The following is a 24,500-nucleotide window of genomic DNA, read 5'->3' on the forward strand; positions in this document are numbered from 1 at the left end:
TGCTGGGTGGGCGTGTCTTTGAATTGTGCCAGGGGCAGGAAGTTCTGATGTGTCTCTGGCAGATGCCCAAATATAGAGTTCCTCCACTTTGTGACATCACAAAGTGAAGCGTCTGGAGAAGTCTGTCTGAAAGCACGCATTCACAGCAGCCTGCAGACTTTTTTAAGCAGGGGATTACTCCAACATACTTTTACCTACAGATTTGAAACTTCACCCACGTTGAGTGTGGACATCATTGTAACATTGTATATATGTCTTAAAATGTGCAACAGCATAATACCCTCTCTTTAATAATAATGCAGATCTAAACATATAATCAAGGACACACCGCTCAGTATTTCAAATGATTTTAATATCTCAAAAGGTTGACTTAACTCTTCTAGAGGCTTTACATGTACATTATGTACAGATCCAACATTTACAGCAATGTAGTAAAATATGTCGCAGAGACAAAACAAATAATAAAAAAATGAAATGTAAACCCATCCTCGGAACTGTATCAAGTGCTGTTTAATAGTTACAAAAAGCTATTTAAGTCGTTATAATTTGTTGAGTTCCAAGTTGTAAAAGCAAAATGAGTCATTTTTATACAACGTTAAAACATAATGATGATGTAAGAATAAGACTTATGGTTGCAATAAACTTTAACCAAACATGTTAGAAAATAAAACCGTTAAGACGTTATTTGAAATCAAACATTTTCAGGACAAATAAAAAACTTTTCACTTTTATATTTGCACAAATCTTTCAGTTAAGTTGTTCTTCTTCTTCAGATGGCACAGGCTTAATGACATGTACACATACGGCCTCTGATCCTGCCTCTTCCTGTGTTAAAACACTGTTTATAATGTTAAGTATGTGATATTAAGCTTGTGGTAAGAGGCCCATGTCTGGAGACGGACATGGATTTACTGGATCGATTTGCTGATACTGGAGGATATACTTTAAATAAAACAGAAACATCACTATGCTTTACTTATAATCCTTGGGGCGTGAGGCTTTTGCAATATACAGTACGAGTGTAAACGAGGATCAAGCGTGACAATGAGTCTAATTTCTGCAAATTTAACATCCTATTTCTGGACTTTAAGTCTGGAGTCTGAGTCGCTGACTCTAATAAGAGGAGTAAAGGGATGGTTATATTGTTATTAGCTAGTTACTAAACCTATTGTCTGGTGTGTAAACATGTCTCTTTGCTGCATGCAGAGCTAAAACGCCTCCTTTCACAAAGACTGATGGAGACTGGCAGGTCTGTCTGTATATAACCAGGTTAACTAGAAGCTGTTAGTAGAATAAGCAGGAGATTTTAGTGTTGTAAAAATATGCTTTATACACTGTACACTGTATAGTGTATGAGTGAATACATTCATGTATTCATATTTACTGTTCAGTGCAAATATCTTCGACATATCTCTCTCAAAGGGACGTGGAGTCATGATGTGGAACATAATGAAATATAAAAACACACAAACACAGCTACCGTCTAACATTTGGCAACAAATCAACAGACCTTTGCCTCTCAGTAATAAAGAGCTTAACAGTAATGCCGATTGATTATCAATTTCAATGGTAAATGGTGCAATCAATACTGCACATAAATGTATGAAACACTTTCTGATACAAAAATATTACTCTATAATGCAATCAAGTTTGCATTGGAACAAAAAATAATCTATAAACACCAAAGAGAGAAACATGATACAATACCATCATAAAAAAAGGAATAAATAACTTAAGAGTAAACAAGTGCAAACAACAACAAAAACATTTTTGCATTTTTGCCTTCACAGGACAAGATTTCCGTTTGTACATTCTGCTGTAGCAGCTCAGCTTCCCTTCGCAGACGCAGACGGCGCCCTCGTGTCTGTTCGTCTGCTGCCTCCGCGTGGACGCCGCTGTTCGACCCGCCTAACTGATCTTCTGCAGCAGCTTCTCCTCGATCAGTTCAAACTGCACGCTGACCGACATCTCCGCGATGAACTGGTCGCAGCCCTCCTTGGTCACCTGCTTGCAGTAGCGCAGGTCGATGTGGCATATGCTCCCGCAGCGCTTGAAGTAGGTCAGCGACTGGTCTGTGACCCTGTTACAGACTGCGGGGAGAGAAAGAGCAAATGAAGCGTTAACAGGTCACCTGTGCAGACATGAGCTATGACACACAGGGATTAATCAGCCCTTTAGGATATTCTGGGGCATGAAATCCAAATGCCTCATTATGGTGAGAGGTGCTGCAGGACGACTATGGAGACCAACCAAGAAAAACAACGTGTATTTGCCTTCCAGCTGTTTCCATTACGGCCTTTTGATTCACTGCTTTTAGCTTTTAATGCTTTCCAGAGAGACAAAAAGTGTAACATTAATATTTTTAGCATTTGTGCACTTTGCAACAAATGGCACAGAATTATATTACAATTGATTTCAGCATCTTTATTTGATTTCAAACCTCTGAAAGAACAGCAAGAAGTAAGTTCTGCAAAAACCTTTCTCTAAAAAAACCTTCATGAAGGTCCGGTTTGATGCACAATGGTTGCTTTAGACGACAATATTTGTTACAAATAAACTGGTGTACCTTCCCACATGAACATGTAGGTGTTTAGATTTAATCTTGTAGAAGCTTTAAGGCAAGATTTTATTCAGCACGACTCCTATTTCCTTTTTTTTTAACCGTTTGACAACCACATGACCTTGCATAAAGGTGACAGAAACAGTCACCGCCTGAAAGCTTGAGTTAATTGTGGTTAAGAGGACAAACATTCAGAAACACCAGTATGGTCCTTTAACTGAAGGAAAACACTCAAATTAATCGATAAATCTAGAAGTGGAAGAATGACCCACTGGGGTTTTAAATGATATCTGGTACGTTCAGGATTCAGCCACTAGGGGGAGCAAGTCAAACGCAGGCAGACTTACATTAAACACAGACAGGCTCCTACCTGACAGGTTGATGTCAGTGAGCGAGTCTCTGGTGGTTGTCCCGGCAGCGGTCAGGATGTTGACGCTCTGGTCGGTGACGTGGTTGCAGTAGCTGAGGTCCAGCTTGGACAGCGAGGGCATGTAGCGAATGATGAGGCGCAGGGACGTGTCCGTGATGTCCAAACCCGCCAGGCGCAGGTCCTCCACGTTCCGCAGCTTACTCCTGTTGTCCAACTGACCTGCAGAGAGAAAATGTAAGGATAAGTCGGGTGATATTCGATATTTTCTTATCTTTAAGGAATTAAATTAGGCTTAAAATAAATCATCCTTCTAAGAAGTTTTATCTGTGCCGCACACAAAAGGCCTAATGCAGCTTATTCCTCAGTGCCACAGAGCTCCACTGTTCTTAAAAACACATTAATGAGCCAAACTGCTGCGTTGATGTTCCTTCATTAGGATAAAAACGGGTACTGTAGTTTATTTTGAGTTAATCCCACAAACACCCTCCTGCTGCTGGAAATAATCACTAGAGACCCAATTGTGTATTAATCCCTGGCAGAAAATAGTCCCAAACAAAGGCACTGTTTATTCTTGATTGAGTAACATTTATAAAAAATACAAGTGGTTTTAGTAAAATTATTTAGCCTTTTTTTTTCAAGTAAGAGCATATATTTAAAACCTTTTTTAAAAAATATATATGTATATGTATTTAGCAGGAACCATGGTATCAGGTAGGTCCGTACCTGGTCTGTTATCCGTAGGAGGCGACAGCAGGTCCCTCATCTGAGCATCTTTCAGCCCCTCGACCCACTGGACATCCAGAGTTCGCAGCAGAGGACAGCTGGAGGTGCAAAGAGCAGAGACGGCCACCCAGGAGCATCCTGACAGCAGCAGCACGCGCAGACCTGCGGGGACAACACGTGTTTCTGAATGAAGCTACTACACACTGATCTTCTGTCAATCCCTTAAATCAGTTCTACGTGCAGCCACACGGCAAGGCTAAAAATACTGCAGATTCACATTCAGACTGTTGAAGAAATGTGGCCTATTTCTCCGTCTTCCTGTCTCCAGAGTTTTAGTTAATCTGAGGTCACAAAATAAACCAACGAGGAATCTAATTAGCTGAATGATCCAGCAGAGACATTCATCAAGAACAGAGGAAAGCATCTGAAGTAAACCATCTAAACTCACAACTCTCTGAGGACACAATTATCCAGACGGATGAGCTGAACATATGGGAGTTGTAACTTAGCGGAAACTGCACAAACATGAACTACATAAACATACTTTTTTTTATCATCACCTGAATGTAACTGAAAAAAGTTCATGCTGCTTTGAAGTGTTCATAAAAAAAATGTAAAGACATTTACTAAAAATGTAAACTTAATATTTTCACAATATGGCTAAATGTGCGCTTAGTTCTGTTGAATTACTGCATGTGCAAATGGATAACAAGGTGGACAGTGGATAGTGTCTAAATCAGGGAAGGGAGAGTGGGGATGACACGCTGCAAAGGGCCAGCGGTGGGAGTCAAGCCCGGGGCTGCCACATCGAGGACTGTAGCCTCTGTATATGGGACGCACGATTTAACTGCTGAGCTAAGCCGTTATAATAACTAAGAATAAGAGTCGAACATTTCAACTGTGAATGTGTTACAATGTTCTTCAATGACGCCCTCAGTTCAGAGGGTTTTATTCTGGTAAAAGTACAAAAAAGGCTCTTGTGAAAATCGAGGTATCGCTCCAACTTGTTTACATAAGTAAAAGTGAAAAAGTACAGGCCCTAAAATGGAATCTACACTCGATTACAGTAAGATGGACATTTCTACCAGCTGTTTCAGTATTAACACTTGGAATGGATTTTATCAATACCGGTATCAATACTGATACTTATCGATACTCTTATCGATACTACTCTCCATTATTTGGTGCAAAAATTAAAGACATCTTTATTAGGGTGTCTGATAATGCGCCTCTGGAAGTGGGGGTAGTAACTGTGGTTAAGGGCTGAGCTCATCTCCCTACAGTTAACATTAACAGTAAATGCATTAACAGTCATAAGCTATACAAAAACAGTTTTCTGGTTGTCATGGCAACTCAAAATTCACACTTCCCAGCATTGCCATTGGAGGCACCGGAACTCGGAGGTTGCACTGAGGACGTACTAGGAGAAACGCTAGCAACAGTGTTAGCGTTAGCTGCTTTGCTAACGCAGTCGAACGCGCTCAGAATTACAGAATGTTGAACTTGAACGCGTTTCGTGAGGATGCTGGTGTTACCCACTTAAGACGCAACTACCTTTTTACACGAAGTTGCACCAAAGTTAAATTTGGTACAGTGAGCCTAAACACTTTGATCTGTCCGCCATATAGAGCTACTAGACTTTCTCCAGCATGAGGCCACAACAATGTAACGTCATTGCCCGACGCCGGCGGCTTCGTCATCACTAGGCAACGGATGTCAGCTACGGTAGGATGAATCAATTGCAGTAAAATGACATTAAATAAGACTTAACGTAAACATTAAATACTGATAGTTGCACCGTTACTTTCAGTTCTGACCGATCACATACTGGTACCAGAAAATACCGGTTCTCGATAACCATGCCTCATGAACCGCTGAACCTCTCATCTTATTTGTGAGACCTTTTTCTAACTTCAAATAAATTAAGAACTGATAATTACGAACATTAACTTTGCTCCACTTTGATTGGGAATGTCTTGCTGCTCTGAATCCGCCTGAACCTCACACACCTTCATCCACTTCTCTTTATTTCTCCCTGTCAGTCAAGGACATCCCATTAACTAGACGCCTCATCCCAAAGTTTCCCTCTCTTGTCAGTTTCATCTTGAAAAGTATTTCACGTCATTCTGAATATTTTTACCAGGCAGCCTGTTGATGAGCCAGCTGAGCTGTTTCTTGGAGATGTTGGTCCAGCTGAGGTCCAGAGCCGCCGGCTGTCTCCGGATGATTCCGCTCAGCATGAGAGGTGTGATGGACTTACAGCGGTTCAGGTTGATCTGCTTCCAGAGCCTCTTGTCGCAGCACCTGGTGAGACACGCAGCAGATATCAACAGACCGCCTTTAAAGTGTGGACGCCGTGTTCGTCGTGTACTCACCATCTGTTCCAGGTCCTGCACACACGCATGCACACACACAGATCTCTGTGCGTCAGGTGACCGAACACCAACATCCACATCTCTCTCCGCATCAGGTGAGCCTCGCCATCGTTCAGCGGGAGTCTGTCGGGCGGGGGGCTGATGGGAGGCGGCCGGATCACATGGCGCTCCATTTGGATGCATTTTGGCGGTGATCTGCAGGGTAGCGGGCGGGGGCATATCGGCGTGATGGGCGGGTTTCTGTTCCAGCTGAGCGGTGAGTAACCACGCTGCGTGTCCGTCACATCCCGCCCCCTGTGTCGCAGCCAGTCACCCAGGTCGCCGCTGCCGTTGTTAAGAGGCCATCTTGGCTTTTGGTCGTCTACGTCGTTTTCGGGCTCGGCTTTTACAGGTCTGTGGTTCTGATTGGCCAAACTGTCCTCCGTTTTCAGCGGTCGTCTGTTTTGATTGGCGAGTCCTTCCTCTGTTTTAATGGCCCTGCGGCTCTGATTGGTGCTCGGGTCTTCTGTTTTCAGTGGTTTACGGTTCTGATTGGCCACAGAGTCCTCGTTCTTCAGTGGTCGTCGATTGTGATTGGCCGGGCTGTCCTCTGTCTTCACTGAGATGTTCTTTTGGTTGGACAGACAGTCCTCCTTCTTCAGACTCTCCTGTTTGAACTCTTTCTTCAGCTCTTTGTTCGGGAGGCGTCGACGTTGATGGCGAGCCTTCAGCTGAGCAGAGCTCCTCTCCTGAGCGTCTCCTGATTCGCTGCTCGGCCCGGCCCGCGGAGAGTTGGAGGTGGATAAGTCGCTTTCTCTGGCTGCAGACGTCCTCAGCAGTGGATTCAACAGGACCTTAGTTTTATCGTCTGCACTGTTGTCTCTTTCTTTTTTCACTCTCTCCTCTTCCTCTCCGTCCTCGTCTTCTTCTTGGTCCTCGTCGTCGTACTCGTTTTTCTGCTTTAAGCGGATCCGGTCCAGGGAAAATCCGTCTTCGTCATGATCCTCCGGGTCATCCTCCTCGTCGCCGTGATCATTCTCTGTCTTGATTTGCCGCAACAGCTTCGGAGTCAAGGGCTCCTCGGGTTTTGAAAGCTTCTTCTAAGAGAGAATTAAATGGGAATATAATTATGTTTTTTTAAAGCAGTGAATGTGAGAATATTGAGTTTCAGCAGATTCTAGTTCGCTGTAGATTGAACTTTTAAGGGAATAAATGGGGCTCCGAATAGATTTATGAAATGCTGACACACTGTAGTTTAATTTAAGTTGATATGAGACGATGAAACCTCCACTTCATTCAGCACAGCTGATAAGACACAAGCTTTTTTACCTTCTTTTTCACGATGACAGGTTCATCATTGGTGTCGAAAAGTTTCCTCTTTTTCCTCAGCGGGTTGTCCTCAAGCCGCGGTCGGGGCGTACCATCCAGAGACAGCAGGGGGGGACGTTTCTTCGGGGGCTCTTCTTCTTTCCTCTTCGGGCACTCTTCCCTCTCTGCTTTCCTCTTCACGGCCGACGGCGTGGTCGTCAGAGCGGTAACAGTCGCCGTAGCCACCATCGGCGGGTCAGGCTCGTCTTTGGAGTCCCGGTTTAAGCGCGGTCCTTTTAGCAGCGAGCCAGGAAGGTTCGACGCGTACTTGAAGCCTGGCCCCCTTTTTTGCTTTGAGGCCAAAAGGTTAAAAAAAGGAGAGCACAACTTTATTTCTCTTGTTGAGAGATTCACAGACAGAGACGACTGCTTTATCATTACATACAACACACGCAACGAAGTCCATACAGATGCTTACTTTCCCTGTTTTCCCGGCGTGGTTGCACTTTGGGCACTCCCAGCAGTTTGGCAACTCGTCATTGACGACTCCACTTGAATCCTTAACCTGAGCAAAGAGATCAAATAGATCGCCGGGCTTACTAAGGCAGCTGTTTAAGGTGCAGATGCGACACATTCATCCTCAAACAGCAGGCATTCTCATTGCTTTCAAGGTAGCATCGTGCATATAACAGGAGGAGACATGATCACAGAGGTTAATCATATATTCTGACAGATTCACTGAGGTCACACTACTTGCGGCTGTCAGTTTAGCAGGGAAAGAAGTTGTAAACAGAGCCCAGGAAGTTACTGCTCTCTTTTGCTTGCAGAGTGCATCTGGAGTTCAGTACCAGCAGTAGTCCAAGAGCTGGCTGCGCAATCAGCTTCTTTATTAGTACATCAGAAGCTGAATATGCACAGACTTCTACCGCAAACCTGATGCACATTCTAGCAACGTGATTTCAGTAGTAAATCTGGCCCAAGGACTATTAATTAGCACAAGGCAACTTTAAAAGGATGCTAACAATAGCTCAATCAATCACAGAAGAAGTGCGTGGCGGTACTTTCGCTTCACGTTTACCTTCAGACAGTGAGGATGAACTATCTCATTGCAGATGGAGCACTCCATTAGCATTAGGTTAAACTTCTCCTCCTCGTCCTCCACTGTGTCCTCTTTCCCCGCCTCTCCGCAGACAAGACACACGGCTGTGTGAGGAAGGACGGGCTGGAGAAAGCACAGAACACAGGCTTCAAAAAATACGGCTGGTTTACCAAATTAATATCCTCTTTAAGAACGATTTGTTCTGTCACTATGCTTTTATTGATTTAGGGTTCACTTAAAATGAGTCTCAAGAGTCTCAATTTGAGCGCTATTTGCAATATTTTGTTTAAAGCTACTTGTGGACTAAAAAATACTAATTTAAAAGCTCCAATCTCAGTGATGTAATACTGATTTGCACACTTGATCTGTGTGGAGATTAACTTAATTGTAGTCTCATATTTAACATCAATGTTTAAACAGTATAATACGACTATTTTACTCCTTTAATTGCACTATTTATTTGCATTTGATCCTAAACACTAAATAGAATGTGTGGCACAGCATATGTTTGCTCTGAGCACGGCTCCACCATCAGGGGAAGTGAGCATCACCAGTGGGTTTATCATATTGGCAGATCTTTAAAGTGACGCACAGCTGCTAAAGAGCTTAAGACCACAAGTGTGGGTTATCGGGAGAGAAGCCATCTCTGTCTCACTCTCTTGTTCATAGAGGTCAATCATTTAAAACGGATCCGTCTCAATGCTTCAAACGCAGTCTCTGTCTCTGTCCATGGTGCTGAAACATTCAGACACAGCCTTTGGCAACAACACCATAAGTTTACATTGATTTTCTATATTCAAGGCAACCTTTACAATCTTTTTTTTTTACAATGTTGTGAAAATCTTCAGTCAGGGAGGTTTGAAATGTAGTTTAGGTAGCTTTCTTGTTACTGCACATGAGGACAAAAGAAGAGTCCATGAGCTATGTTGTCAGCAAATGAAACCTTAATCAAAAAGCAGCATGACTGAAGAGTTAAAACGATCTGTTTGTTTCTTGGATGTAAACGCCAGCCGTGTGTAAAAGCTTTAATGTCGGAGCATCATTTAAAGCACGGACAGGGAGAGAAGTGTCCAACGACACACTGAGCTGATCTGAATGTGTCAATCAATGAGACACGGTTCAATGAGTTCAATGGAAAAACACTGACCAGCAGTATGTTCCCTTATTAAAAAAAGCTTCTTCAAATGTTAATGTATTCTTTTTTTTGGCTTTATTTGCTGGAACAGCTGAAGAGAGAAATGTGTGGAGGAGAGAGTGGGGATGACATGCACCAAATAATCGGCAGACCTGCCTGCGATCAGTGCGCTGAGGACTGTAGCCTCTGTACACAGGGCGCTTGCTCTACCAACTGAGCGAAACCAGCACCCCGATAATGTTTTAATTTCATGCCTGTCATATCGTGGACAGTGGTCAGACAATGTTCTCTATAGCTATAAACACAGATTAAACTATTTATAGCACACGGTCAAGAGCATTAAGGCCCTGTCTAAATTCTATAAACAGATATCTGCATATGAAGGCTGAATCTGTAGGGGAGGGGAAATATTTTGGTGTTCTGTTATTTTTCTTTCCATCATGTGAAGATGATTGAGCTTTTTTCTGATCTCTATAAACAGACACATATCTGCATACGAGTGCAGTAAAAGTCTGCTCATAGATGTCCTTTTCCCCTGCATATCAAGTTGTCTGACTGTAAACAATGACCAGCACATGGAAGAGGACGTCTCGACCTGGATGTTGTTTTCCGCTGGGCTGGGTACATCATGAATTAGAAAGAACCATAAACTGTATAAAAAGATGGACGACATGACAGCTCCCTAAAGTGAAGCCAAAACATTTAGAGCGCCCCCTGCTGACTGGCTGCAGTATAGGTCACCAAGCCCGCCTCCTCCATGTTAACAGATGGGACATGAGTCAAACTATAAAATCTAAATACATGCCAAATACATGTTTCTTAAACATGGTTTCTGTCATTATAGTTAGTTCTTATCATGCTGATTTATGTCCAAGTGTTAATTTTTCTGACAATTTTATTTTTAATTAGTTATTTGATGCTGTCAAAATGATGATTGACAGCTCTGTTGACAAATTCGGTTCCTGCAGCCGATCTGTTCTGGGTGAGCAGAGCAGAGGACGATCCGCGAGTGGAAACGTTAAGTGTGTTTTTGGGTTTGCGGAAGTGGCTACGGCCGCTTCACTCACCAATCTCTACTGTATGACTTCACCATCGCAAGATGGCAGCGCCTATCATGGGCGCTATTTTGGCATCGTACAATGGGAGCAGATGGAGACGAGTTGTCCATCTATATGTGCAGGCATTGCTTCAGACAACACAAGGAGCTGTTCTACTGTTAAACACGCTGGCATGAGGGATCTTTGCTGTTTTTTTCTGTAAGTTAAGCTTCTGGTTTTGGTTAGTGGAAGTGGCTACGGCGGCGCCACCCGCCGATCTCCAAATTACGTCACCAATGCAAGATGGCAGCGCCTATCATGGGGGCTATTTTGGCATCAATTCTGTACAATGAGAGCAGATGGAGACGCGTCGTCCATCTTTATATACAGTCATTGGAAAACACTATAACATTTTAAAAAAAGGATGAGAGTGTCGTCTGCCATTCTTTTTAAAAGGGCATTTCAATAGCAATGCGCCAGGCTTTTAAATTTACATGGCTGATTCACCAAGTCAAAGAAGCAGCCAGTTCTCTGTGGAGGAATGGGATCTGCTTGGCGCACATTAAAGCGTGCAGGGTTTTGTGCAGATTAAACAAACAAGTAGGACTTGGACACAGTGAGCTAAGGAGGTGCTGAGGGGTGGATATTTCTTAATTTTTGACTATTCATTATTAATGCTAAGCTAAGCTAATTGCCTGCTGGCTTTAGAAAAAATATGGACTTTTCCCAGAATATGAAACAATTCCTCTGACATCGTGTGAACATCAGTGAACTCACCGCGATGCACTGCCTCATGATGCAGGACTGCTTCATCCGGCCCGGCCCGCCAAACTTCTTCATGTCTTTGCAGAAGTGGCACTCCCCGCACTCCGTCCGCAGGCACGCCTCGCACTTCCGGCAGCGCGTCCTTCTCCTCCTGGCACCAGATGTTCCTCGACTGGCCGACAGCTTGACTGCTGATGCAGGGGAAGCTGCCATCTTAGGTTTCGGCCGGTTCGGGGGCCGGGGCTGAAAGGAAAAAAAGAGGATATTGTATCGAGTCAAATGTAACAGGCATCAAAAAGGTCTGAAAATTAGGAAGTGAAATAATGATGCATGTATTTTATAATTGCATATGTATAAGAGCATTGATTTAGTAATACTAGCAAAAACATATGTACTATTTACTGTCTTATTAGCTTTAACAAAAGCCTGTCTGAAGATGCTTTAGTATGCTTATCACACTACTTAAACATCATCCTTTAGTCCTTTATTCTAATGCTGCACTTTTATTTAATAATGTTGCCATGGCTGGATAATAAGCCCTTATATTCCTGTTATGTAATAAGAATCATTTCAAAGTATGCTATTGATTACAGCAGGGGTCAGTGTAACGTTTGATGTGGGCGTTCTGCCTAATCTTCTCTCCGCTCTGCGTAACTCTGGGTCAATAATTCCAAGCACATGCACATAATTATAAAGACATCCCCTTTAAATGAATATACATGAAATATATATATCCACAGACAGAAATGTGATTAAAAAACAGTCTGTGCACACACACATTTTTCATGCCTATTAAAGCAGTAGGAACCAGGAGAAAACAAACACATCAAGAATGTCCCTGAAGGCATCTTCCAAATTTAGCCCTCCACTTGCTTGCATGTTCCTTCTTCAAAGAGAAACTGCACTTATGGCGGCATTTCACACATGTATCACTCGCTCCCATTCTTCTGTGTAAGACGGCTGCACAGACTCATTTATAACAGTAGATATTTAATGTGCTCGATTTAATAAAGCCAGGCCTTTGATCTCCATCCTTTCTGCTCTTGTGTTACAAATTCTGCTTCTTCTCAGGCTCTAAAAAAAAAACCCAACAACCACAACAATGTTTTTTTAACGTGCACACCACATGTCAAAACGCCGCCAACGAAGCCGTGAGAGAAAATGTGTGCGAGATAGAAGAGAACAAGGAGTGCAGGAGGCTGCAGCTCTTGGAAATGAAGATTTCTTTAGTTACATCGGCAGTGCAGATTTTCCTAGCGTCAGCATAGCAACAGCCACGTCCCATTCCCTAACAGAACAGTCTATGACACACAGACTTGTAACCAATAAGAACTGTAATGAGACTCTCTGACAGAAAAAGAAAGCAGGCTCAATCTTAGGCACATTACAGTCATTTATTCCAACAATAGCCGTGAAATAGAGTGACATGGGCAGTCAGATATGTGGTAAGCAGACAGGATTAGAGATATTAGGGGGGTGGGGATTGTGCAATCTGCACTGGACTGGTCTGGGGGTATTCAGGGGGGGATTAAAGCCAGAGGGTCTGTTTCAGAAGAACAGAAATGAGACCAAATATCCACAGAGCTGCAGCTTAAACGCCATGATGTGTAGCCAAGCTTCTGCACGAGACAACAGGTCGGAGCTCTGATCGATAAACTGTTTACACCTGTCACTTAAACTGCAGGTGCAGGAGGCAAACATACTTCAAATAGCCTCCCCTTAAATCCCCTCTGAACCCCCCTCTGTGTGCTAAGTGAGTGTTTCTAAAGCTGATATCCCTCAGATGCAGAGGATAAAATGACAACACTACCGAGTGAGTGAGTCCGAGTACAAACTCTCTGTCTCAGGAACAAGCGCTTCTTTTAGCAATATTACCTTATTAACATTAAGATACATGTCTTAGCGGTGTAGTCAGAGCATATAGTACCTACATGTGTCCTCATTGTAAAGAGTACAATAACAGCGAGTAATTTCTTGCCTCTTCAAAGCCCATTGAGCTGGGTAACATAATGAGAATCAGACTCTAATGTTCATTGACGCAGCCTTGGAGCCTCTTCAGCTGCTGTGGAGAACAGTGAAAATCAATTACTGTGGATGCACTTAAGATCACCTTAAACACACTTTGAAGACGGCGCTGTGAGGACAGAAACAACAGGACGGGTTGTTTTATCAAAGAAGAACATCAAGAAATAGTACCAACAGTCCCAACATCCGTATATCTGGAAACTATTGACTTTAGTTCACGACGTCCTGGAAGGATTATTTCCCCCCGTTAATCTTCCGAGGTGGCATATGTAGAAAAGTTAGAAACATGTGACTCCTGTGGCGCACACAATATTTGGTGTTCAGCCCAGATTTTACATGTGACAAAAGGAAAGTGGAGCACGTGTTGCACACAAATAAAACCTCGGAAGTGTGGTGACTCAGGAGCTGAGGGTGGAGGAACAGAAACAGTGTCAATCAGATACACAAGTCCTTACAGATAATGCACGACATGCTTTGGAGATGAAGATAGAAGCAGGTGTTCTGGTGCTAAAACTTCATATCTGGATGATCTTAGATACTCAACCTGCTGTGGACATATTGCGCCTGCTTCACCACGCAGTGTATTTCAAATTAGCCTTAATATAAGCATATTTTATTGATGCTCAAATAGTTGAACTGTGGCACTGATAACAGGTGCATTCACATGACTGAAAGAAGCAGACCTGAAGATGTCAAAAAGGCAAAATGGACTCTGCAGTCAATGTTTTTCAAGCCTCAGAATTAATGTAAGGGGGGTGTGGTTCAAGACGTATTTAAATGAAGGGAATAAAACACATTAATTGATGTAAGCAGGTCAGAGATCTCAGCGTATTACACTGACAAATACTACAAATTACAACCCTTTCTTATTAACGCAATTAATATTACATTTTTCTGTGCTACTCCTGCACATCTTCTAACATGCACATCTGATGTTTTTACAAACAAGCCATGAAAAATTCATCCTCTGCATCTACGTGAATTCCCATACCTCTGCCTCTCTGCTTTGAAACAACCAATAGCAGCCCTGAGGCTCTGAGCTATATAAACACAGCCTGCTCCCAATGCTGGTTTTACCTGATCAAAACACACGAGCATGCCCGCAGACGCACACACACGCTCACACGGGCAACAAAAGATTTTAAAAGAGCAAATAGCAAAGCACAAGAAGGCAGACTGAATCAATGCATGTCTCTCCAGGTAGCTCCATTCTCTCGCAGCCCTGTGATGCTGCACGCCGCTCTGTCTGGCACAAGCATTCCTCTGGTGGCCTGCTCGCGGGGGTTCGGTGTGCTAACCTGCTCGGAGTCTGAGTCGTAGTCCTCATCATCAGCGCTCAGCGACATGGCCATGGCTGGGGTTTTTTTTTGTTGTTTTTTTTCACACCACGTCCAGCTCGCAGCAAACTGACATGGCTGCAGTCTCCTCCTCCTCCTTCTACTCCTGCTACCGCTGTCTAGCCTACAGCCCTCCCTCCTACTCCACGGCTCCACAATACCACAAGCAGATGTAGGAAACACAGACGAGCAGGCCTCATTAATATGGATCGACTCCCGGGAAAAGAGGAGGGGTTTGGGGAAGCACAGGGCCAATGGGAGGCGGCAGTGCATCAGAATATGTAGCGGGGGGGAGTCAGCTTCTATCCAATGAGAGAGGAGATGCAGAAAAGTTGTTGTCATATTCATGATGAGTATTAGAGGAAGAGGAGAGCAGGCTCTGCACAGCCAATGGAGCCAGATGGCATCTCATTACAAAAGGCAAACACAAAGAGGCCCCAAAACCAGCAGCTGGCCTGTGGAGGGACGGCTGGGGGGACCAGAGGCTGCATGAAACCAATAGTAATCACCTCCATACATTCATATACAACACGTCCCATCCGCCCACCTCCTGTTGAGGCTCCTCCGCCTCTCACACACTTCATGTCTGGAAAATTATTTTAGTAACAGTTTAGTGACAATAATTAAAAAGCATGGAGAATATTAGATATAAAACATTTTAATCTTAAAAGAGTCATTTACGCTAACATACCTGAGCACATTCTGTATTTTTTACCCCAATATATATTATATTTGCGCGGGTGTTTATCCCTGCTGTTATTGGGCGAGAGGTGGACTGATCGCCAGTCAGTCACAGGGCTGACACACAGAGACAGACAACCTTTGACGCTCACACTCACACCTACGGTCAATTTTAGAGTCACCAATGAGCCTAACAGGCATGTCTTTGGACTGTGGGAGGAAGCCGGAGGGAACCCACACATGCACAGGGAGAACATGCAAACTCCACGCAGAAAGGCCCACTACATTCGAACCGAGATTCGAACCAGGAACCTTCTAGCTCTGAGGCAACATTGCTAACCACTGCACCACCGTGCAGCCCTACATTTTCCACATATTTTACATAATAATGCAATCCAAGAAATAAAGACTTAACCAACTACGTCTGCGTAGAATTCATTAAAGATGCTGTTTCACATTTTAAGACACATATATATAATGTTACAATGTTGGATGTCCAGACTAAACGTGGTTGAAGTTTCAAATCTGTAGGTGAAAGTATGTTTGAGTAATCCCCAGGCTTCTCAGCTCAGTCTGCAGGCTGCTGTGAACGCCAGGTTTCACACTGTTTTTTCTACACGCTGCACTTTGTGACATCACAAAGTGCAGCCTCAGCAGGCTTTGGAGAGCTGGCCAATCAGAAGAAAGTGGGCTTGTAGGGGTGGGGTTTCTTAAAGGGACAGAGCTGACTGAGTCGTTTCAGGCAGAGGCTGTATGAGAGTTTTTTAACTGTAAATTATGCTAAGTTACTCCACAGGTATCACAGAGTGAAATATGAAGCTTGAAATTAGCATGATACCCCCTTTTTAATATGTTTTTTGACCCTTTCATACTAGATACTAGTGAAGATGGAAGAGGTCATTATTATGACCCTCTTATGATTATGCTCCAAACACGATAAAATCAGAGATGATATAGATGATATATAAAATATCAGATGATACACACATCAAAAGCCCTTATAGCCTGCCGATGATTACAGCTATTAAACAGTCTTATAATGTTACAATTTTCCTCCGACTGTCAATAGTGGTATATTGTAGAACATACTGACGCACAAAAGGAAAAAGCATAAGTACACAAGAATTTAGAAGCACACGCAGACCTTTCTAATGTTTTCTGTGTGAGGATCAAGACTTGAAGAAAACAGATCAATAAGAAGTAAACTGCAAGCTCTTTCTATTGTTTAATTGTTTAACTCAGAATCAAGCGTGTCGATCAATATGAGTTGAAGCTCAAATTACAGATAAAAAAACTGTTTGGTGCTGAAGAATTAAAAAGTCTGACAGTGCAGCTGAACTCTTCTTACCTTAGTGGTTTTCTTTGACCAGTACACAACAGGAACTCCAGTGATCGCTAACTTGGGGTCGTCATCAGCGTGTTCTTTTAACACCACCTAGACAGCCAAAGAAACCAGACCAGAGAATTCTCTATCATGCAAATGACTGCATGTGCAAACTTGTCAGCGTGTCGTCTAAGTTTCCTACCTTCATGTCCTCCAGCAGGCCTTGCGGGTTCTCGATTCCCTCTGGAACACATTTCTTATTCTCAGGCAGCGATTCCAGCTTCTCCACCAGCGTCCTGAGTCCGCTCAGTTCAAACTCGGTCAGATGGGTCCATTTATTCTCAGAGGCTGGAGAGTCAGAGGGGGTTTGTGGGAAATCTATGGAGGTGGATCCGGGGTTACAGCTGTCCTCGGAGTCGATAGATAAAACCGCTTTGAGGTGTTGGCCCCTCCGGTTGTCGGGGGAGCAGGGGCCATCCTGGGCCGCTCGCTCGGATTTCTCTCCCTGGTATTCCCTGGCGTGAGTCTCACACAAGTCCTCGTTCATGTCCTGGCTCCGCGAGTCAGAGGAGGGGCTCTCTGTGTGTGGCTTTGTGTCGTTGTCTGAAGGGAAAATTGAATGTCAAATGACTTACCATGTTTGTCCATATTGTTTTATTCTTTGCAGCAATGTTAACTTTCAGAATTAGACTATTCTCACATAAAGTGTATGTGCCTTAAATGTAGCAGCAAAGCCGGTTAGAATCCAGCATTACAGGTGGAGAGCAGAACAGTTTTTCATGAATACATTTAATAACAGATTTAATAACTTGTGAGAGATAATTACAACTGCAGCACAAGTATCCAGGGACACACAGGAGATATTAGAAAACAGCTCACCCATTACTACAGGCTCTTTACGGACCTCCTGAGAGAAGTAGGAGCGTTTGGTCAGGCAGTGCAGGTATCTCTCCAGGACGTACCAGCATATCTCGTAGTAGAAGGGGAAACGGAACTTGGAGTTAACCTGAAAACGGGGACAAAACCAGCGTCAGAGTAACCTCTAAGAACACCTCATACTTACATGCAATCAGGGTATTTTTATGTCTTCATAAACTCCAGTTGTTACATGTTTGTTTGAGCCATAGACTGTATAAAAAGATGGACATGACAGCTTCCTAAAAGTGAAGCCACAACACTTCGAGCATGGTTTCTGTCATTATAGTTAGTTGTTATCATGCTGATTTGCGTCCAAGTGTTTTGGACGCACAATTTTTTCTGACAAGTTTATCTTTAATTTGTTATTTGATGCTGTAAAAAGGATGATTGACAGCTCTGTTGACCAATACGGCTCCTGCAGCCGATCTGTTCCAGAAAAGCAGAGTGGAGGACGATCGTCGAGAAGAGATGTAACTAAAACAATCACAACGGTCATTGAAGTTTCCATATCTGTGAACGTCTGCTTCAGACCAACACAAGAAGCTGTTCTGCCATTAAACACGGCGACATGCGGGATCTTTGCTGTTTTTTTCTGTAAGTTAAGTGTGTGTTTTGGTTAGGGGAAGTGGCTACAGCGGCGCCACCCGCCGATCTCTACTGCGCAGCTCTGGCTCCAAATGACTTCACCATCGCATGATGGCGGCGCCTATCACGGGGGCTATTATGGCATCAATTCTGTACAATGAGAGCAGATCTTTTTTTTTACAAAAATTAGAGTTTTGTAATGTGGATTTATTGAACTATTTTTTTCCAAGTAGAGTTTACTGTATTGCAGTGCAGGTCAGAGTTCAGTAGGACTCCTACCTTGGTCCTATTCTCTATCTCATGAATGGTGAGCTGCATAGGAATGTTAAAGCTGTGCAGGATGTTGCCTCCAAACACCAGTGTGTCCTCGGGAGTGTAGACAGCATGAATCCAGCCTTCATTACAAAAAGTAAAAGTTCACAACATATATATAGAGAGATAGGGAGCATGTGGAGGATGCATGCACACAGCTGACTATAAACAGTGTTGTACTCCAGTAAGCATTACAGTCCATTGAAGTGGCAGCTAATCTTATCCTGCTGGCTACTTTAAAACAGCCATGCCAACACACCAGATGGGATGAAGAAGGTGTATCCTTGCTTAAGCTCGACTCTCTGGCATCCATCCGCTCGGTCTCCCAGGAAGATATCACTCTGTTTGCCTGACAGGACCCAGTCCTCGTAAAGGGCAAGGTTATGAGAGGTTGGAGGCACAAGCCAGAACACCTGAGGAGGAGGAGATTTTAGAGGTTATACTGGACAAGTTCAGCTACAGAATATCTCTGAACACTCGAGGTTGCATCATCTTAAATTATTTTCTTCAATGATCTCTTTTATGTTCCATGAAAGGAATAAAAGAGGGTTTGTGGCACAGAATATCGTAAATAAGAGATAAAAAATAGGCTTACTTTTTGTCCCTTGAATACGTGATACCAAACGGAGGTTCCCCCGAAATCGATGTGGAAGTCTGTGTAGCAGCCTTTAACACTCATCAAACAATACCTGAAGCAGAAAAGGAGACAGCAAAATCATTCCAAGTAATCACATTGTAGACAAGAAGACAGTAAAGATGTATCAATAAAAAGATCGACAAATGAAAAACACAGCCCAGCAATCAGAACCAATTTACAAGCAGCAGAAATCTCTGTCGTGTTTCGCTGGAAACGACAGCCACCGTTAGAAAACACCACGAGAGATCAATCACAAGAGCACTACAGCAAAGAGCGAATCGTTCACAACAGGACACCTCTCCTCTGGAAATTAATTGAGGAATGATTAGCTCTCCCCGATAAAAATGATACAGTCATTTAGATAAATAGGAGCAGCTCTGTTTGTGATTATACGCAGTATTATGTTATTCACCCCACAGAGAGGTGATGATGAGAGGGGACTGTTTTTATCTGACACAACGAGAGAGCCAGTGCGCTGATGACAACAGTTTAAATAAAATTGCAACTATTCACCCGGCTAGTTTAACTGTCAAGGCAAAGCAAGGCAAGTTAATTTATCACTCAGAACTGGAGCGATGTGAGCTACTCTCCTGGTCTTAGTGAGGACTCGAGCAGCAGCGTCAATGTCTGATTGATTATTTTAGGGAGGCCTGTAAAGGCACTGTTAGAGTAATCGAGTCGACTGAAGATAAATGCACCAGTTTGTCCAGATCCTGCTGACATAAGTCCTTTAATCCTTGATATACTCTTAAGGTGTCAGTCAAACATGCACAACAGGCCGCTGTCCAGAAATTTGGAAGAATATTGTTTGAGGTAAACTGAAGATTCCTAAATGACAAAATAGTCTTTATCGTCATTTATGGATCTATTTAGTTTATCTGTTACTGAACCTTAACTGTGACCACAGCAATGAAGCAGTGCTGAATACAGAGCTTAAAGTCAGGTGGCGTCATTTTGCTTGCATGAGAGAGAATAATGAACCAAAGAAAGATAATAATTGAACATGAATTATATTGTTGATTTTTATTTTTTCATGGTGGACTAATCTGTCCAAAAAATGTTGGGAAAAAACTAGAGATGCACCGATGGAGAAAATCAGGGCCGATACCGATATTGAAAACAACAATTTTGCCGATGCCGATGTTTTTTTTCAATAACTGCAGAGAGCAGCTAAATAATAAAAACATCAGCTACTGCCGTCGGTGCACGCCACCTTATCTGCCGATGGGCCGATGCCTGTCAACAAGGCCGGTATCAGCCGATTCCTATATTCAACCGATGCATTAGGGCATCCCTAGAAAAAACGCCATTGTAGATTTCTTGTGCACAAAATGACATCTTCACACTTCTTGTCCAACAGTCCAAATACAGTATCTATTTTTTCAGTTACATAAGACAAAGAAATGAAGAAAATCCTCCCGTTTGAGAAGTTAAACGACAGATTATTTTACATTATTTCTTAACAGATTATTTAAAAGACGGATGCTGTACCTACAACACCATTATACATCTAATATTCTGTCTTTACTGCTGTACTATATCTTATTATACTATTATTATTGATACCACACACTGTATATGATATTATACTATATGATTTTATATTACATTTTTAATATTCACTTAATTTTCCATATCATACATTATATACATATACACATTGTAATACACCAAACTGTATTTATTGAAACGTTGGTACTGCACCTTATATGTTACTATATCTTACACCTTATACTTCATAACAAACTGTCTTATCTCATACTGCTGAAATGTTGCTGCTATTACCCACACAACGTCTCATAACTGTCACGTTATCTTGTCACTTACTCCTACTTGTATAACAGCTGTATATACCTCTTATTTTATTTTTATACTGTATTTACTTACTTGCTATTTGTCTTTGTGCTACAGCAACACCCAAATTTCCCCTCAAGGGATCAATAAAGAATTATCTTACCGTATCTTGTTATAAAACTAGCTTCCAATTCATTATATTTTTAATTTAATGTTTTTACTTTAACTTCAATAATGATAACAAATCATCTCAGCGCAATAGTTATTGCAAGATTATTTTAGAATTCATCCCTAAATCACAGTCAAAATGAATATATTAGGGAAAAGGACAGATAATCAAGGGTAATTGTAACAAATTATATTTAAATATATATTATATATAAAAATTATACCCAATGTGTTGCAACTCTATGACACATTCCAACATAGGCTGAAAGTCAGCATGCAGGTGTTTCAGGCTAGTAGTAAAATAAGGGACAGGAAGCCTTTAAGAAATGAACTTGCTAATGGAGAATAGATTATTAAAACTGTTATAATAAAATAACTGAACAGACAGGATTTGTGCACAGCTCCTAAAGGGAATTCAGGCCCTTCATAAAAGTATTTTTTTTACATATATATAAAACACAGCTACCAGTAAAGTTCTGGTTTCTGTCACGTCTTTAAAGGATTGAATAATAATGGAAATCATTTGCTCCTGACCATCTGCAAAAGCTGATCTCCCAATCCATACCACCAGCTGTAAATTAACTATTATTATTCAATTAAATACAATTTAAATAAATAAATAAATATAACTCAAAAGGAGACAATAGGGGGGAGAGTTGGATTAGTGGGGTTTTCATTTGATGGGTTAAAATACAAGCAGCTGAGCTTAAAAGGAAAGGCACACTCAGTGTGACTCTTTTGCCATGTGCAAATGCAGAGATCTGATTGGCCGAGAGCCGTCTGTGCAGTCCGACTACAGCTGTTATAAACCCATCCTCCACTGTGGAAAACTCTGCTGCCTAGCAACAATCAAGAGCACGTTCAGGAGATGGATAACACCAACAGTGTGCAGCGCTCTGCAACCGCTGAGCGTTAGATGAGAGATTCGGATCAGAGGAGAAATGTATTTACTGCCAAGGAAGCAGCAATCTTCTCCAAGTGTTTCCTGTACGTTGGTCCACATATTTCAATTTATATTCAATTATAGACTGACATGGAGCCCTCACAGACACAAAATGAAGAGTCATACCTTTGCACTTTAGGGTACTTCATCTCTGAGATGACATTTGTGGCTTCTGTTTGGCTGTGTTTCAAATCAGGAGGCCACATGTTGTCCACCCAGTCCACTTGATCCACCTGTGAGAGTGACCAGCATAGCCCTTTTAGCCATCGATCACAGTGTTTTAGTCAAACTTTCTCTGAGTACGATACAAGATATGTGACCTTTATAACGTCATATTACGATTTTACCGTCTCTTACCACTGTGGGCCGCTTGATGAGGTTCTCCAGCTTGGTGTGGCTGAACTCTAAGCTGATGACATTGAAGAGTTTGTCCCGCTCCTCCTCTGGCGTCTCATAGTAACGGACAAACTGAGCCATGCTCATTTCAGAGCCTTTCTGCGTGCTCACGTCCATGACATCCACAGACCGACGACTGCCTGCAAACGACAGCGAGGACACAGGTTTAAATTAACCTGTGAGCACTTCCACTGACACTAAAATGTAACTAAATATGTCTGCAAGCTTGTCTAGAAATAATATTGCATGCTATCTTTAGATGAAATGTGTTGCTATAGTAATGATATTTGACAAATTAAATGATTAATAAACAAAACCATGCATGTTATTCATTATTTTCCCCACTAGATGGAGCAACTACACCCTGATCCGGTCTTGATTCATGCTTCATTTAACACAGTTGTATTATAATGGATTAAAAAATGTCTTTGCAGCTTTGTATCTTCAGCACACTGTGCTGTGGAGGTAAAAATTCCCACTGATTATTTTAGGACACTTCAGATAATTTTGAAAAGGTGCCTCCTAAGAGAGTGATTACTCCAGCCGCTCACAACTTTTGGATTACAGAATAAAATGTTTTGAAATTTCAGTAAAACTCAAACTCATTGACCTCCATACTTTTTCGCTCTACCTGCTAATATTCTCTGAACTTGCAGTTGTAATCAATTCTCACCTTTTCCTTTTTTAATCACTCAAACTGCTACATTACTAAACATTTATGCATTTAATTTATTGTGTGCGTGTGTAGCATTGTACTTACCAACTAAGCCTTTAATTTCACTGACTGTAAATTCTGGATCAGGCATTCTGCGTAAGAGAGTTACCAGGTGGTTAAAAGATGAATGTATACAAATATAAATAAGGTTAAATCAAAACCATGAACGCTGTAAAATATTTAAATAAACAATTATCAGTAAACTGGTGAATTTCAAGAAATGGCTTCTCACCTGATCCCTAGTCCAGCTTTCTCTGTAAAAATGAGAGGGATCCTGAGAGCCTCCCTCTGCACATATTCATATGAGAAGTCTGCAAGACAGCCAGAGTGTTATGGACAAAAGCATTGATTTAATGAGGAAAAGGCATCTTGTCAATCAAATGCAAATAAAAAATATTAACAAATATTAATGACTGAATATTTATGAAATGACTTATGGTGTGTTATGTTTCTTTTACCTTTACCCTCCATGGAGTGGACAAATTTTGCGCTGTAACTGTCACTGACAAGCTTTTCCTCCACGCTGAAGCCTCGGATATTTGCAATTTCTTCCACATCAGACAAATCCTCATTTTCGTCGTACATCCTCCGGCAGATGGAGCGCTGCCATCGAAAACGACATTATTTACATGACAAATCTGCAACACGCGTGGAAAGCAAACTCTTTCTGTCACAACAGCCCAGAAACAGACAGTCTGACTGGTGTGAATTAGGTGGACCTTTATTTTATTCCTAACTTACAACTGGAGTAAAGGATCGTATTCAGTTAAATATAGTAGCATTAATTTCCTTGAATCTGACGTCAAGAACAAAAAACATTATAGGACACTTGGAGAGGAAGCTGTTGGTTACTTCATAACGATAAAGGCAGTATTTGCAGGATTTCACTGTTATAGATGTGTATTTATCTTGATTTGACTATCGTATTTTCGCTGACCTGTTTAAAATATAAGAGAAGTTATCACATCTCTAATGCATTCTTTTTCCCTCATGGTCTCTGACTTGAACAGCTTAAGTGACTTGACAATATCCCGACATTTACAGTTGCAGACGTTAGCTTAGCTAACTAATTAGCTCGCTGCCAATCTCGCTTCATAAGCTAACATTAACACGGCAGATGGTACACACCAGCCTGCGTCCGGATTCAGTACACGTCTCCACTGCCTGAGCCATCGTCTCTTACGGATGTTTTCCGGTCATTCAGGTTCGGATAAGCATCTTCATGCGTAGTGAAGTTAAAGAAACACTTAGCACGCTTTTCAGGTTCAAAACAAGGGAACCATGTTTTTGTGTGTTACGTCATCGTCAGGAACC

At 42.1% G+C, this 24,500-nt stretch overlaps 1 protein-coding gene across 2 annotated transcripts; it reads right to left on the bottom strand.

Moving 5' to 3' along the window:
* Nucleotides 1-337: 337 nt before the first annotated feature.
* Nucleotides 338-24,455, bottom strand: kdm2bb (lysine (K)-specific demethylase 2Bb). 2 transcript variants are annotated; one of them, XM_069673076.1, is made up of 21 exons: nucleotides 24,315-24,455; nucleotides 23,645-23,789; nucleotides 23,419-23,497; nucleotides 23,232-23,278; nucleotides 22,433-22,611; nucleotides 22,202-22,308; nucleotides 19,129-19,222; nucleotides 18,793-18,946; nucleotides 18,501-18,616; nucleotides 17,598-17,724; nucleotides 16,921-17,321; nucleotides 16,743-16,829; nucleotides 11,364-11,594; nucleotides 8,394-8,537; nucleotides 7,794-7,880; nucleotides 7,337-7,666; nucleotides 6,029-7,107; nucleotides 5,794-5,957; nucleotides 3,654-3,815; nucleotides 2,931-3,149; nucleotides 338-2,090 (listed from the first exon to the last, which is right to left on the bottom strand). In XM_069673076.1, exons 1-21 carry the CDS (start codon nucleotides 24,357-24,359, stop codon nucleotides 1,909-1,911), a joined length of 4,179 nt encoding a protein of 1,392 aa, XP_069529177.1. In that variant the 5' UTR covers nucleotides 24,360-24,455; the 3' UTR covers nucleotides 338-1,908. The 2 variants fall into 2 exon arrangements, with proteins under 2 accessions (XP_069529177.1, XP_069529178.1); XM_069673077.1 differs by lacking the exons at nucleotides 16,743-16,829; nucleotides 16,921-17,321; nucleotides 17,598-17,724; ... (7 more) ...; nucleotides 23,645-23,789; nucleotides 24,315-24,455 and adding an exon at nucleotides 14,675-14,852.
* Between the last annotated feature and the right edge of the window lie 45 nt (nucleotides 24,456-24,500).

Source organism: Semicossyphus pulcher, unplaced genomic scaffold (assembly GCF_022749685.1).
Source record: "Semicossyphus pulcher isolate SPU_LCO1_2020_fin unplaced genomic scaffold, fSemPul1.0.p SCAF_22, whole genome shotgun sequence".
NCBI classification, from domain to species: domain Eukaryota; kingdom Metazoa; phylum Chordata; class Actinopteri; order Labriformes; family Labridae; genus Semicossyphus; species Semicossyphus pulcher.

What these genes read in the sequence shown, in the direction of transcription:
- kdm2bb (XM_069673076.1), bottom strand. Translation starts at nt 24,359, where the DNA reads ATGGCTCAGGCAGTGGAGACGTGTACTGAATCCGGACGCAGGCTG. An exon ending in AAAGCTGGACTAGGGATCAG is followed by an intron (nt 23,279 to 23,418) that starts GTGAGAAGCCAT and finishes TCTCTTACGCAG; the next exon opens with AATGCCTGATCCAGAATTTA. An exon ending in TAAAGAGCCTGTAGTAATGG is followed by an intron (nt 17,322 to 17,597) that starts GTGAGCTGTTTT and finishes TTTTCCCTTCAG; the next exon opens with ACAACGACACAAAGCCACAC.